The 15,563-nt window shown below is 38.7% G+C and overlaps 1 protein-coding gene across 17 annotated transcripts in view; it reads right to left on the reverse strand.

Annotated features, from left to right (window-relative positions):
- Positions 1 to 7,125: 7,125 nt before the first annotated feature.
- LOC144682643 (inositol polyphosphate-4-phosphatase type I A-like) overlaps positions 7,126 to 15,563 on the reverse strand; it is a 253,427-nt gene continuing 244,989 nt past the window's right edge. For all 17 annotated transcript variants that reach the window (XM_078545176.1, XM_078545174.1, XM_078545181.1 and 14 more), the window contains 2 exons: positions 9,735 to 9,782; positions 7,126 to 7,789 (listed from right to left, as the gene is read on the reverse strand). In XM_078545176.1, the coding sequence (XP_078401302.1) occupies positions 7,618 to 7,789; positions 9,735 to 9,782 (220 nt within the window). In that variant the 3' untranslated portion in view covers positions 7,126 to 7,617. The remainder of the gene's footprint in view (positions 7,790 to 9,734; positions 9,783 to 15,563) is intronic.

Raw genomic sequence — 15,563 nt, forward strand, 5'->3', positions numbered from 1 at the left:
CATTCGCACCACACAAGTGTCAGGTAATGACCATTTCCAACAAGAGAATCTAACTATCTCCCTTGACATTCAATGCCATTATCACTGCTGAATTACCCACTACAAACATCCTGGGGTTACCACTGACCAGAAACTACAAAAATATTGTAGCTACAAGAGCAGGTCAAGAGGCTAGGAATCCTGTGGTGAGTAACTCACCTCCAGGCACCCCAAAGCCTGTCCACCATCCAAAAGACACAAATCAGGAGTGTGATGGAATGCTCTCCACTTGCCTGGATGAGTGCAGCTCCAATAACACAAGAAGCTTCACACCATTCAGGACAAAGCAGCCCGCTTAATGAACACCCCATCCACACACATTCACTCCCTCCACCACTGACGCACAGTGGCAGCAGTGTGTACCAAGTATAAGATGCTCCGCAGAAACTCACCAAGGCTCTTTAGGCAGCACCTTCCAAACCCACGACCCCTATCATCTAGAAGGACAAGGGCAGTAGATGGATAAAGAGCACCACCACCTGGAGTTCCCTACCAAATCACACACCATCCTGACTTGGAACAGTGTTGCTGTTCCTTCACTGTTGCTGGTTCAAAATACTGGAATTCCCTCCCCAACAGCATGGTGGGCGTACCTACACGAGACTACTGTGGTTCAGGAAGGCAGCTCACCACCACCTTCTCAAGGGCAAATAGAAATGGGCACTAAATGCTGGTCTAGGCAGCAATGCCCACATCCCATAAATGAATAAAATAAAATCTACCATTCAGCATGAAATTTGCAGTCTCTTTCTTTTACCAGACTTTGGAATTGTGGTATGTATTTATCAGACAAAACACATCTTAATGCAGCTTCTGTTTTTTTTTTGGCCACTTGCTTCATCTTAGTGAAAACTGAGAATGCTGACTCACACAAGATACTTCAGACTTGTCCATGTTCTTCATGCTGAATATATTGGTGGATGTTGCTTTTCCTTTATCATGACATGCCTGCTTGGACTCACTCTCTTCCGCTAGCCTTAAGTAGGTAGTGGCTGAGTTGATCAGGTTGTCAGTGTCTCACTCCATACACTGCTGCTAGCAGTTCCATGGCACTGACAGCTGCCATTTTTGGCTGTGTTACAAACATTTTAGCAGACAATTGATAAACAGCAACCAAGAACACACAATGATTAAGGAACACTACTATACTTGGCTTGCCATTTTACCATACAAGAAGGTTGCAAGTACATATACTTGTGTCCTGCAAATGAGTATTGAAATCACATACACAAGTGTCTATTACATATTTATTTGCTAATCAAAAATACAACTAGCCTATATAACAGCAACCACACATTATAATGTCTGCAAAATCGATCAGACATTCTGAAGACATTAAAGGTACTTCTATCTTTTCGTCCTTGGGGTGCAAGCATCACTGGCAAGGCTAGTACTTATTGTCCATCCCTAAATACCCTTGAGAAAGTGGTGGAAAGCTACCTGCTTGAAGCACTGCAGTCCATATGGTGCGGGGACACCCAGAATGCTTTTAGGGTGGGTGTTCCAGGATTTTGACACAACGGTGAAGGAACAATCACATAGTCCCAAGTCAGGATGGTGAGTGACTTTGAGAGGAACTGCAGGTGATGGTGTTCCCATTAGTCTGCTGCCCTTGTCCATCTAGGTGGTAGAGTTTGTAGGTTAGGAAGGTGCCTTTGAAAGAGCCTTGGTGAGTTGCTGCATTGCATCTTGTAGATAGTACATACTGATGCCACTGTGTATCGCTGATGGAGGGAATAATGTTTAAGGTGGTGGATGGGGTGATGATCAAATGGGCTGCTTTGTCATAGACAATGTCAAGCTTCTTGAGTGCTGTTAGAGCTGCACCCATCCAGGCAAGTGGTGAGTATCCTGTCACACTCCTGATTTGTGCGTTGTAGATGGTGGATAGGCTTTGGAGAGTCAAGAGATGAGTTACCGCAGGATTCCTAGCCTCTGACCTGCTCTTGCTGCCACAGTATTTAGTGGCTGGTTAAGTTTCTGATCAACCCCCTAGGGCATCCTTCACTGTCGCTGAGTAAAAATCTTGGATCTCCCTCCCTAACAGCACAATGAATGTACCAACATCTTCTGAGATTCAGCAATGGTGATGTTGAATGTCAAGAGGAGATGCTCTTGTTGATGATAATTGCCTGGCACAAATATAATTTGCCACTTATCAGCCCAAGCCTGAATATTGGCCAGGTCTTGCTGGATGTGGGCAGGGGCTGATTCAGTACAAATGCATGTCATTTCAAACATCATTAAGAGCTACAATGGGTAATGATAGGGTTGATACCTAGAAGGATGGGATCAAGTTGGTTTAAAGGGCCTTCTTCATCTGTATCGATTTTGTGAAGTGAGATTAACTATTAAATTGTGCACCCAAAGCATTGTACAACCCCCTACTGGCTCTCCACATTAGTTTTTGCATTTTTTTTTAAATGGGGGGCTGGGTTGCTCTAATAACAAGACATCATTTATGCGCTTAACTAATCCATCAAGGAGAGATTTAGAACAAAAGTGGGATCACAACCCAAGATGAGGGCTTCATCACAAAGGACTGACTACATTAAGCTCCTGTAGAGCTCTTGGAACATCTTCACTCCTGGTGTGTTCTATCTTGTGCTTCAAATATATTTTGTGATTTCTTACACATACTTATTTTGCTTCATTATAATCATAATCTATTTTCTGTATTAGCTATCATATTTGTTACAAACATGGAGCAGGAGTAGGCCACTTGGCCCTTCAAGCCTGCTCTGCCATTCAATAAGATCACGGCTGATCTGATTGTGACCTCCCGCCTACCCCCAATAACCTTTCACCTCGTTGTTAATCAAGAATCTATCTAGCTCTGCCTCAAAAATATTCAAAGATCCTGCTTCCACCACCTTTTGAGGAAGAGAGTTCCAAAGGCTCATTCCCCCGAGAAAAAAAATTCTCCTCATCTGTCTTAAGTGAGCGACCCCTTATTTTTAAATGCGATCCTGAGTTCTAGTTTCTCCCAAAGAGGAAATGTCCTCTCCACATCCACTCTGTCAATGCCCTACAGGGTCTAAAAGGCTTCGATAAGTCACCTCACTCTTCTAAACTCGAGTGGATGCAAGCCTAACATATCCAACCTTTCCTCATAAGATAACTCACTCATTCCTGGTATTAGCCTAGTTAACCTTCTCTGAACTGCTTCTAATGCATTTACATCCTTCTTTAAGTGAGATCAATTCTCCAAATGTGGTCTTACCACTGCCCTGTACAACTGAAGCATAACCTCCCTACTTTTGTATTCATTTCCCCTGGTAATAAATGATAACATATTAGCTTTCCTAATTACTTGCTGTACTTGCATACTAGCCTTTTGTGATTCATGCACAAGGACACCCAGATCTCTGCGAATCTCAGAGCTCTGCAATTTCTCACTATTTAGATAATATGCTTTTTATTCTTCCTGCCAAAGTGGACAATTTTGCATTTGTCTACATTATACTCCCTTTGCCAGGTCTTTGCCCACTCACTTAACCCGTCTATGTCACTTTGTAGTCTCCTTTGTGTCCTCTTCACAACTTTCCTATCTTTGTGTCATCAGCAAATTTAGCAGCCATACCTTGTCTCTTCATCCAATCATTTATATGAATTGTGAAAAGTTGACGCTCCAGCACTGATCCCTGTGGCACCCCAATCTTTACATCCCGCCAACCATAAGATGATCCATTTATGGCTACCCTCTACTTCCTGTTAGCTACCCAATCTTCTATTCATGCCAATATGTTACTGCCCCTACACCATGAACTTTTATTTTCCACAATAACCTTATCAAATTCCTTCTGGAAATCTAAGTGCACTGGTTCCCCTTTATCCACAGCACGTGACTCCTTCAAAAGTGCACTGGTTCCCCTTTATCCACAGCACGTGACTCCTTCAAAGAACTCCAATAAATTGGTTAAACATGATTTCCCTTTCACAAAACCATGTTGACTCTGCCTGATTGCTTTAAACATTTCTAAGTGCCCTGCTATAACATCTTTCACTTCTAACATTTTTCCTATGATAGATGTTAAGGAAACTGTAGTTTCCTGCTGTCTCCCTCCCTTTTTGAATAAAGGAGTTACATTTACCAAATTCCAATCTAATGGAACCTTCCCGAATCCAGGGAATTTTGGAAAATTAAAACCAACACATCAACTATTTCACCAGCCACTTCTTTCAAGACCCGAGGATGAAGTCTATCAGGATCCGGGAATTTGACAGCCCAACAATTCGCTCAATACTACTTTTCTGGTAATTGTAATTTTCCCGAGTTCCTCCCTCCCTTCCATTTCCTGATTTACAGCTATTTCTGGGATGTTACTTGTACCCTCTATAGTGAAGACCAAAGCAAAATACCTGTTCAATTCATCTGCCATTTCCTTACTTTCCATTAGTTCCCCAGACCCAGTTTCTATAGGGCCAACACCCACTTTAACTCTTATTTAAATATCTACAGAAACTCTTTTACTATCCATCTTTATATTTCCAGCTAGCTTTCTCTCATACGCTAATTTTTCCCTCATTAACCTTTTTTGTCATTCTTTGCTGTTCTTTATATTTGGTTCAATCGTCTCACCTGCCACCCGTCTTTGCGAATTATATGCTTTTTCTTTAAGTTTAATGCTCTAACTTTTTTAGTTGACCATGGATGGTGGGTTCTCCCTTTGGAAGTTTTCTTTCTCATTGGAATGCATCTATTCTGTGTATTCTGAAATATCCCTTTAAAATTCTGCCACTGCATCTCTATGGACCTATCCCTTAACCTCATCTGTCAGTTCACTCTAGCTAGCTCTGCTTTCATGCCCTCATAATTACCCTTTTTAAAGTTTAAAATGCTAGTCTTGGACCCACTTTTCTCTCCCTCAAACGGAATGTAAAATTCAATCATATTACGATCGCTGCACAACTAGGGGCGTCTTCACTACATGAACATCAATTGATCCCACCTCGTTGTATAGTATCAGGTCTGGTATAGCTTAATCTCTTGTTGGCTCCAGGACGTGCTGTTCTAAGAAACTATCCCAAAAACATTCTATTACCTTATCTAGGTTACTTTTACCCATCTGATTGTTCCAGTCTATATGTAGATTAAAATTCCCCATGATTATTGCTGTACCTTTCTGACAAGGTCCCATTATCTCTTCCCTTATACCCTGCCCTACCAAGTAGTTACACTACCCCCACTAGTGACTTTTTGCCTTTTGCACTCATTAAATTCCTTATAGCTTTATATTATTGGTATGCCAGGGGCATTGCTGCTTATAAAACAGTCACAAGTGTTCAAATGAGTTATGGATGCCTGTATTGAGGTTTGGAAGGGGTGGGTCAGGTGGCAGAGGATATACCTTCCACATGGGAAAATTAAATTTGGGTCGGTACAAGAGTATTAGGCACCCTAGGCGAACCTTCAGCCTTGCTACTTTCGAAAATGAATATTGTGCATTAATATGAATAAAAATCCTGCATTTATTAGATTTATTTTACATAGAAAAGGAGATTATACTGTTGTATATTCTCATTGTTCTACACTTTTCACAGGATATGTACCAGCAGAAATGTACATTGTGTAATATGACTTACATGATGTAATACCATGTGTTCCTCCAACAGTTAATAACTAGATGATTTTATGCCCAATTTACTCAATTATGATAGCATGGGCTAGTTTAAATTACATTCTTTGACAATATTTAATGGTTCACTGTTTTAGAAGTCATGTAGATATATAAATTTGTAAAACTGCTGCATAAACAGAACATATGACATTTTGGGAGAGACAGCATGGAAACCTCTATATATATATATATATATATATATATATGTCAGTACATGTGGGTGTCTATCAGTAGATCTAGACCTTTCATTTCCACTGCTGAAGCCCATTTGTTTACTTATGTAGTTCCATGAATAGTTCATTCAGTTTTTTGCCAAACTGGGCAACTGCCTCGTTTGCCTAGTTGCCCCAGCCCTATTTGTACACTCTTTCATGCCACAATTTTAAAGCTAAGGATTTATTTTGGTTTCAGTAATAGCCTTAAGGTAGAGAATTAGGACAGATGCAATGCAAGCATGCATCAGTGCATGCTGAATGAGGGCAGGGTTCAGCTGGGCTGTGACATACCTTCCTGCTCAGATAGTCAAGCAATACAGAGGAATGTAGGGCTTAAGAGTAGGAGTAGGTAATTTGGCCCTTCGAGACTGCCGTGATATTCGATAAGATCATGGCTGATCTGGTTGTGCTCTCAATTCCACTTTCCTGTCTGCTCCTCCATTACACTTGACTCCCTTGTCGATCAAAAATTTAGCCAACTCAACCTTGGAAATACTCAATGATCATAATGGCTCATAGTTATACTTGTATGATGAGGCATTAGAAAATGCCCACTTCACTCTGAATCAACTTCCGGTAAGCAGTAAAACCTGGAGGGGGAAGAAAATTGTCAAAAATGGATGGTATAGTAACTGCAGTCAAGGTTATGGGATGCTTACAATAAAGAGAGGTTGGCTTCAGTTAGTCATTTGGGTGTGCAGCGAAAATGAGTTAATGCCATGGCAATCAGAGCTGATTTAAAAACAAAAAACTACTGCGGATGCTGGAAATCCAAAACAAAAACAAAATTACCTGGAAAAACTCAGCAGGTCTGGCAGCATCGGCGGAGAAGAAAAGAGTCGACGTTTCGAGTCCTCATGACCCTTCAGCTGATTTAATACTGATATTACCAATACAGTCATTATGGGACAGGGCGAGTATTGCCTGTATAGGTCAACATGACTAAACCAAATAATACTCAAAACTTAACTCAGACATGCACACTTTCTATCAAGAGTTATTGCCATGAGAACCTTGGCTGATTTTAGACACAGAGGCCGAATGCTGTATCTGATCTGTTGCCTGGACAGAAATCAGATAATTCAGGACAGACCCTGAATTGAAGCTAGGGCTGCCGGGTTGCTATGATTTAATATTTCTTCAATACAACATTAAAACATTGCCTAACACAAGATCAGAATAGAACAAGTTGTCTCGAAGTACTTTCAACTTATTATTGTTTTATAACAAAGACTTGCAGCACAACTGAACACAAGCAACTTGTCAGTTTCATTTAATATTTCATACCATAGATGAGCACTTGGAGAAGCACATTATACAGCCTACTTGAATCTAATGTGATCAGAGGAAACAAAAATAATTCAACTGGTAAAAAGCTTATAACAGTTTGGATACTGCAAACAAATAAATAAAATTTGTAAAAAGATTACATGAAACAGTTTTGGACGGAATGATAGTTTCATATACATTATATACATTAAAAAATGTGACTTAAACCATAACTGCATCCCCAAGTCTACATGGCTAATAAGATATGCATTACATGTCTGTTAATTTACAGAATTGGCAAACTTTACCAGTATAATACAACATAATTGGGTGTGTACAAGTACAACTTAGTTTTCTTCTATTACAATGTTCTCAATTATGACCCTTTTAGTTTTTCAAGCAGATCATTTTCTACCCATAGAAACTTTTGACACTTGCTTTTGAATTGAAATAAGGCTCCAACGTTGCACAAATTACCCTATTGAAAAGATGCAAACTAAATTAAAAGTGAGCACACGTCCTGTAGAGCTATTTACATCTCCATTCTGATTGCTTGGTCTTCTAATGATGTTAGAGATGTGTTTGAGTTTCTTAATTCTATGTCCCATATAGTATCTGGAGAGAATCTGTATATGCAATGCAACACTTTTGGAGCAAAGTTAACAGGAAAAAACAATCAGTAAAATTACTTTGTGTCAACTTTCTCTTGCATCTTGTAAATCAGCAACAAATACATTCTACATAAAAAGGTTAAAAATTTTGTAAACCTTATAAATAAATCTCGTGTGTCATCTCCTTAACAAAATTAAATAGAGCAATAAAAATGCATTTTACTGGATCTATTTGGGGCTTTACGTACAAGAACCCCATGTTACTTTTAAGAGCAGAGCTGCAATGCAAGTTTGTGCCTTTAAATGTGAAAGTTCATACAACTTTAACTGATGTATATTGTCTAATTGCATATACCTACACAGAAACACTTGGGATGTGTACCATTGTTAGGAGACTGGCAGGTATGTACTGCATTCTAGATACCACAGACCAAATTCTAATTTTTCAAACCGTACTTTAACAATAATATAACTCTTCAGTGATCCATGTGAGCTGCATTTAGACAATCCCACCTCTCTCAAAGCAGGGATGCATTTCAGGACACCCTTTACACAAGGAATCAAAAAGTGCTGTGAAGCAACCATGCATGTTTGGTTAAAAATCAACCAAGTTGCATGGAAGTACAAAAGGTCTGACAAAATGTTGTTTAATCAATAGTTACCAACAGCTTCAACATGCATTCCTTTCTTGGTTGTGATAAATTATAGCTGTTCTTACAGTCATAAGAATACAATAACATAATGAAGCCAAAAAAAGTAAAGTATTTTATACAAGGGCATATCAAATAAAATAGGACAAGGGGATAAAGGGATAAGGCTCAATATTAAGCAACATGGATTGCTTTATGATTATGGATAACAAATAATTACTGAGCAGCAAATATAAAGGGAACTGGTTGCAGAAACTGGAATGGTAGCAAAACATTTAAAGCAAATTTGTATGTCCCTAATGCGAGAGATGCTGGGGTAGGGCAGAGAAAAGGGCTTTAATGAGTTGCAGGGCCTTTCCTTATCCCTGACTTTTATATTCTAATGCATTCAAATTTTGCAACATCAAGGCAAACTCTGAAAAAGAAAAACTCCCTTTCTCTCTTTCTGGAATCACAATGTTGTTTCTTGTATAAACTTAATGGCCTTCGGCCAAAACTCAGATCCGACAGTGACTAAACAGTACACATTTCTGAAAAACACATGACCAGCCTGTGCTTTTACGGCTTTGAAGTAGAAAACAGAAACGTTAGTAGATATTCTTTAAAGCAGGAGCTATTGTCATTGGCGTGGGCAGTCTAACTGTAAATACAATACGCATGTTGTTTGGGTTTATCTATATTGGCGACTGAAAATTGAGAAGTTCAAGCAAATGTTTCTCTGTCTCTTCCAAAAATAGCAAAGGAACACATCTTCAAAATTCATACTCTGTACTTTGTAAAACATGAAACTAAGTCTCTATCTAATAAGCCAACTGAAATGTGCATGGAGTTGGAACTAATTACCCTCACTTCTGCACAATACCAATGGTCACTTGCCTAACTACAGTGTACTGTTTTCACTGAGTATTTGAGGGACCTCTCTTGCCTGTGTGCTTCTAACCTTTTTTTTCACAGATTGTTTATGACTGGTAACTCCACAATCTACTCTATCATGTACTATATTACATATTGACAAACTAGTCATAAGAGCATGCTCTACATATACAGAGGAAAGAGGCCAAATTGAATGATTCTGTGGAACATTTACATCTTTAAGAAACATTTAACTGTTCAACAAGCTAATTTTTTTTTGGTTGACAGCTATCTTCACTATACATGTTTCATTGTAAAAGCCCCACAACTATCACTATAAACAAATAGTCATTCACAGGAATCAATATTTTGTTAAGGTCTTTTTCCTATTTTTAAGTGTCGACTTTTCCAAAGGTTCCTTCTGGTGGCCTGTAATGTTTTGGAAAAGCCTTCAATTGTAGAATATTAAACGCGTACTTGCGACATCCAACATTCTTCATCGTGTTTTCTCGACGACATCCCTCGCTGGGGAAGAAACAAGTACAGAGAATGATAGCAGCAAAGAAAAAATGATACTAAAAAAAGACTCTTAAGACAATGACAGATGAGTATTTGGTTAATTAAAAGGGACAACTGAATGGTGAGTGGTGATAATGTAATTATGTGCTTTACAGACTAGTATTAGATTGCTCAGGTTTGTACCCATCATGTTTTAAAAAGGCTAATTCTAAGTCAGGTTTGAATCGAATTATAACACACCCAAAATCATTTTTGATTAGATCTCTCTGTTCAGAATTACATCAATAGTTTAGATTAGCATCAAATACTTATGTCCACTCCACAAATTACAGGTTGGCAGTTGAAATATATAAAAATGACTATAAATACTATCAGTTTGCTGTTTTATGAATGGCACTGGAAATACTGGCAGCCCAATGCAAAGTTTCTGATAGAGTCAGAGCTGCCAGGAGAGAGGAGTCATCTTCAAAATCAACTCCTTTTTGCATGAAAACTAAGTGCACTTTATGTTTAATAGATAAATGTACTGACCAGTGTGGGCATGAATCACAGATGAGGGAGGTTGAATGGTTGATCTTCAGTGTGTACTGAAATAACTAGCAACATTTGGGGTGTTTAAAAAAATCATTTTGGTGGCTCAAGGTTAGGTAAGTGGAAAATCAGCAGGGCTCCTGTTTCTGATTTTTAGCTAGTGATTTCTGCTAGAAATACAATACGTGGGTGACACGTTAAGGTAGGACCAATGGCTCCACAGTCAAATGCCCATCAACATTCCATTCTACACTGAGAATGGGTACGTTGGTGAGGTCTTGGAGGCTGTTTATGTAACGATGGGACACTGCCTTTGGAAGAAGATTCAAGAGGAGAATATAGACTTTTAAAAAACTAAAGTGCAAGTCGCTGCAATAGACCATTTGGTTTAAAAAAATGCAGCACTGGAGGTAGCCATTCGGGTCACCTGTGCTGACTTGTTGAAAAAAGCTGTCTACCTAGTCCCACTTCCCTGCTCTTCCTCCATAATGCTGCATTAGATCTAAACCAAGCTGAAAATGTTATTGATTTACAAACTAAATGGGTGTGCTAATAAGGCAGAAGCAGAATGCAGTACAGCAATGCCTTGTATTTACACAAGCAAATTAGTTGTCATGTGATATCTGCTCAGATGTCTGAACAGATCTTTCTTTAATGGTAAAGCATTTCTTATGCAAGCAAGTTACATAAGTCACGAAGCAAATTATCTCAAAAATGGCCAACATACATTTTAAAAGGTTATTGTAGTATTTCAAAATTTTAAATACAATTTTATTTTGTTAAATACAGACAAGCAGTTTTGAAGAGGTTTTACCACTTATGCGGTTTCTTCCAAGAAAGTGCCGTGGTTTCAGGACTCAACACAAAAAGAACATTACAATAGAACAGTCACACAACAGCTAACAGAAAGGTTATGACTGCACTAGAATGTGTAGAAAGGGATTAAATAAATTTCTTGAAAATACAATATATGCGCTGTTCTTTTATTTTAGATATATTTCAAGAAACTGAGGTACTGGTCATATGCTTCTATTACAAGAGTTTTAATGTATACAGTTAATAGAAGTTTTCATACATCCTCTGTTTTAAGCTTTGATAAAATATATACATAAAGTACAGTGTAAAGTTTGACATTTGTAAGGCATATTTTAAGGTGGACAATTCTATTGCACATCCTTCCATTCAGTGGCTTCTGAGCAACAAGTAGCTAAACTTGTTTTTATTTAAACTTTTTAAAAAAAATGGCTTCTCTTCATTGGCATCGAAATCTGGCCAGCAGATACGCCAGGCTCAGAAAGACGCATACAATCATTAAATTGGGGCTAAGAGCAAGCAAAGGGATGGAATAGAGGAGGCTCGGGTCAAGCCTGCAATCACGGATGGGCACCAGGCCACTCAAGTTCTTCTGTGTGACTACCTCCCGCGTTCCAATGCTGTGAAAAGGGAGAATGTAGGAAATGGCAGAGGGAGAGAGGGTTGGTGGGGGGGGGGGGGGTGGCGGGTGTTGGAAGAAAGCAAAACAAGCATGCAGCAAACACAGCATAAAAAGAATAGGCAAGAATATATAAAACAGAAGGGGGGGCAGGAGAGAAAGAGCAAGTTTTTTTGAAATGAAGCACAGAGATACAAAATACAAGAGAAATTAGAAAGGGAAGCACCAAAACCAGCAAATGAAAAGAAGAGTGACAAAATTAACACATTAGAAAGAGAAAGAGTGAAAAAAGAGAAAAAAAGAGAAAAGTTGAAAATTCAGAAAGAATGACAATGGTTTCTCATGTTCAGTCTGTATGTGTCAAGTACATGCTGCACTCTGTCATGCCTGATCATGCTTCAAACTGTACAAGCAAACTGAACGTGAATAACCATCCTCGTATTTAACCCTTTCTCACCTTCAAAGGGAAAATAAATTATACAAAGTTGTCACAGAAATGAAGCTGTTCTTTTAATGTATCTAGAAATTTCCTTGCAGGTCACAATATGCTGAACAGATTTCTTTGGTTTCTGTTTCTTGCATTCTTCAGAATGCTGTTAAGATTTCTTATGAATTTGGAAAAATGTTTACGATACCAATATCACAAACATGGGAAATCTGTGAGGGTTGGAGTTGAAGTTTGAATCTTAACTTTATGTAAAACTATAATAGTCAGAATGTTTCTTTAAACAATTTAGTTATCTACCAGAATAAAGGGCAATCATTTAGTTGGAGAAATTTAGATCCCGACCTAAAATCCCCTCTGAAATATTTAGGTGAGACAGGGTTAAATAACAGGTAAACAGAGAAAGGATAAGAAAACTACAAGAAACTTTGAGACAAGGTACACAATAAAACTAACTTTAAAACTTCAGTGAATGCAAACAAGGTTCAACCACAGTTGGTGTTGGGCCATTTACTGTGTTCTTATCCTTTCTTAAAGATGTACAGCAAATTTAGAACATGTCCTTAATTAGTGCTGAAACGTTTTCAATATTTGAGCGCTATTTAAAGGATTACATGTTGATGATATTTGTAAAACATATAAAACAAAACTGATGAATGATGCATAAATGACTATAAAAACTGAAAGAAAAGCTCAGACAATTCCTTAATCTTAGTCACATTCATGTAGCTCTGATGGACAAGTAACAAGCAACTTCACTGCTGCTGTGAACAGAGCGAATGGAACGAGAGCAAACTGCAGAAGAGTTTCTTTTGTATAGACTATGTCAGATAAATGAAGATTACATCTGAGCATAGCATTCCATCTTATCAAGCTACTTCTGGCATTCAAGCATGTGGATCTCCTAATTAAACTTAAATGCAAAAATACTGATGGAAAAATTAGTTTTAAAAATTACATTTTCCAGCTTTCAACAGTAATTTAATTACACACTGCTCTGAAAAAAGACAGATCCCTTTATTTTATTTATTTTTCTTCTTGCTGTAGTTTCCCTGGAAGGTGTAGCTGCAGAATGGATAATATGAAGCCATGCCTTTGCAAAGGCCTTTCCTGAGTCAGCCGCTAGTAAGCCCAGGGCAGAGGACAATGATCCTGTGGGGTGGTAACGGGCCTCCAGTTTGTGTTTCCACACAGAACCAAAGCTGAGAATAGAAATACAGTTTTTGTTCTGTGGGAAGCACCAAGTAGAAAAAACTAGTAATTGAAACACCTTCTGCCACCATGCAGTGGTGCTTCCATATATAGTGCTGTTGCACCACCTCCATTCTCTTTCCTTCCGCTTCTCCAACACACCCTTCATAGCCCTACCCACCACCCCACCACCATGATGGCAGCCATGCCATCCAAACCTAGATATTTGGGAATATCCAAACTATTCACTGGGAGAGAAACTTCAGCCATAACCATCACTGATCATGCTTCAAACTGATCCACAGCACTAGCAAATGTCCTATCTGTCCAAGATTGTGAAGTCACTGTGTGGGGATGCAGTTTTAAACCCCTGCTCTGCTTTACCATATAAAAACATTTTAGTATAAAAAGGCAATTGATAACTGGCTTGTAATTTAAAAAAAAGCCCACCCTTTTCTTTACATAAAGTGAATCCACTCTCAATTTTCTACTAAAGATAAGCATACATTGTTCAATTCTCATCAAATGATGTAAAATAAAAGTCTTTTCTGTTGTTTATATTTGACTTGTCAAGTTAAATTAACTGGTTCTGTTGCAAAATATTTGAAAATTGATTAACAATTTTACAAAGGTCTTAAATTGAAGCAAATATTTCTTGGAACACTAGTTACACAATTAGTACCCAATTATACAACAATGCTAAATGAGTAGAGATCTATTGGGTCAGCAAAGGTTGATTCAGTATAGGTTGATTTCCAGCGAGAGAGGCACGTAAACAGCGAATGGAAGTTTTTCTTCAAATTTTCGCCCTTCCCTCTTTCTTACAAGTATTGCCTCCTAACTGGGACGTAATCCACGGTTATCAGTCACTGGCTAGTTCCTTATCACGTACATACGGACATACAAATTAGGAGCAGGAGTAGGCCACTTGGCCCCTCGGGCCTGCTTCACCATTCAATAAGATCATGGTTGATCTGAATGTAACCTCAACCTCACATTGCTGCTTACCCCCAATTACCTTTCATCCTGGTTAATCAAGAATCTATCCAGCTCTGCCTTAAAAATATTCAAAGACTCTACTTCCACCACCTTTTGAGGACGAGAGTTCCAAAGACTCTCAACCCTCAGAGAAAAATTCTCCGCATCTCTGTCTTAAATAGGTGACCTCTTATTTTTAAACAGTGACCCATAGATCTAGATTCTCCCACAAGAGGAAACATCCTCTCCACATCCACTCTGTCAAGACCCCTCAGGATCTAAGTCGCCTCTTACTCTTCTAAATTTCAGTGGATACAAGGCTTACCTATCCAGCCTTTCCTCATAAGACAACCTGCCCATTCCTGGTATTAGGCTAGTAAACATTCTCTAAATTGCTTCTAACATCTTTCTTTAAATAAGGAGACCAGTACTGTACACAATACTCCAGATGCAGTCTCACCAATGCCCTGTACAACTGAAGCATAACCTCCCTACTTTTGTAATCAATTCCCCTCACAATAAACGATAACATTCTATTAGCTTTCCTAATTACCTGTTGTACCTGCACGCTAGCCTTTTGTGATTCATGCACTAGGACACACAGATCCCTCTGAATCTCTCACCATTTAGATAATGAGCTTTTTTATCCTTCCGGCCAAAACGAACAATTACACATTTGCCCACATTATACTCCATTTGCCAGATCTCTGCCCACTCACTTAACCTACCTATGTCACTTTGTAGCCTTCTTAGGTCCTCTTCACAACTGAAGTAGCCACTTCTTTCAAGACATAAGGGTGAAGTCCACCCGGGCCTAGGGATTTGTCAGCCCGTAGCCTCAATAATTTGCTCATTACCACTTCTCTGGTGATTGTAACATTCCTGAGTTCCTCCCTCCCATTTCCTGATTTACAGCTATTTCTGGGATGTTACTTGTGTCCTCCATCGCGAAGGCCGAAGCAAAATACCTGTTTAATTCGCCTGCCATCTCCCTACTTTCCATTATCAATTCCCCAGATGCACTCTCTATAGGACCAATGCTCACTTTTTTTCTTATTTAAACATCTATAGAAACTCTTACCATCCATCTTTATATTTCCAGCTAACTTTTTCTCACACTCTAATTTTTCCCTCCTTATTAATCTTTTTGTCATTTTTGTTGTTCTTTAAATTCTTTCCAATCTTCTAACCTGCCACCCTCTTTGTGTAA

The sequence above is a fragment of the Cetorhinus maximus genome, chromosome 7, assembly GCF_964194155.1.
Source record: "Cetorhinus maximus chromosome 7, sCetMax3.hap1.1, whole genome shotgun sequence".
Lineage (NCBI taxonomy): Eukaryota > Metazoa > Chordata > Chondrichthyes > Lamniformes > Cetorhinidae > Cetorhinus > Cetorhinus maximus.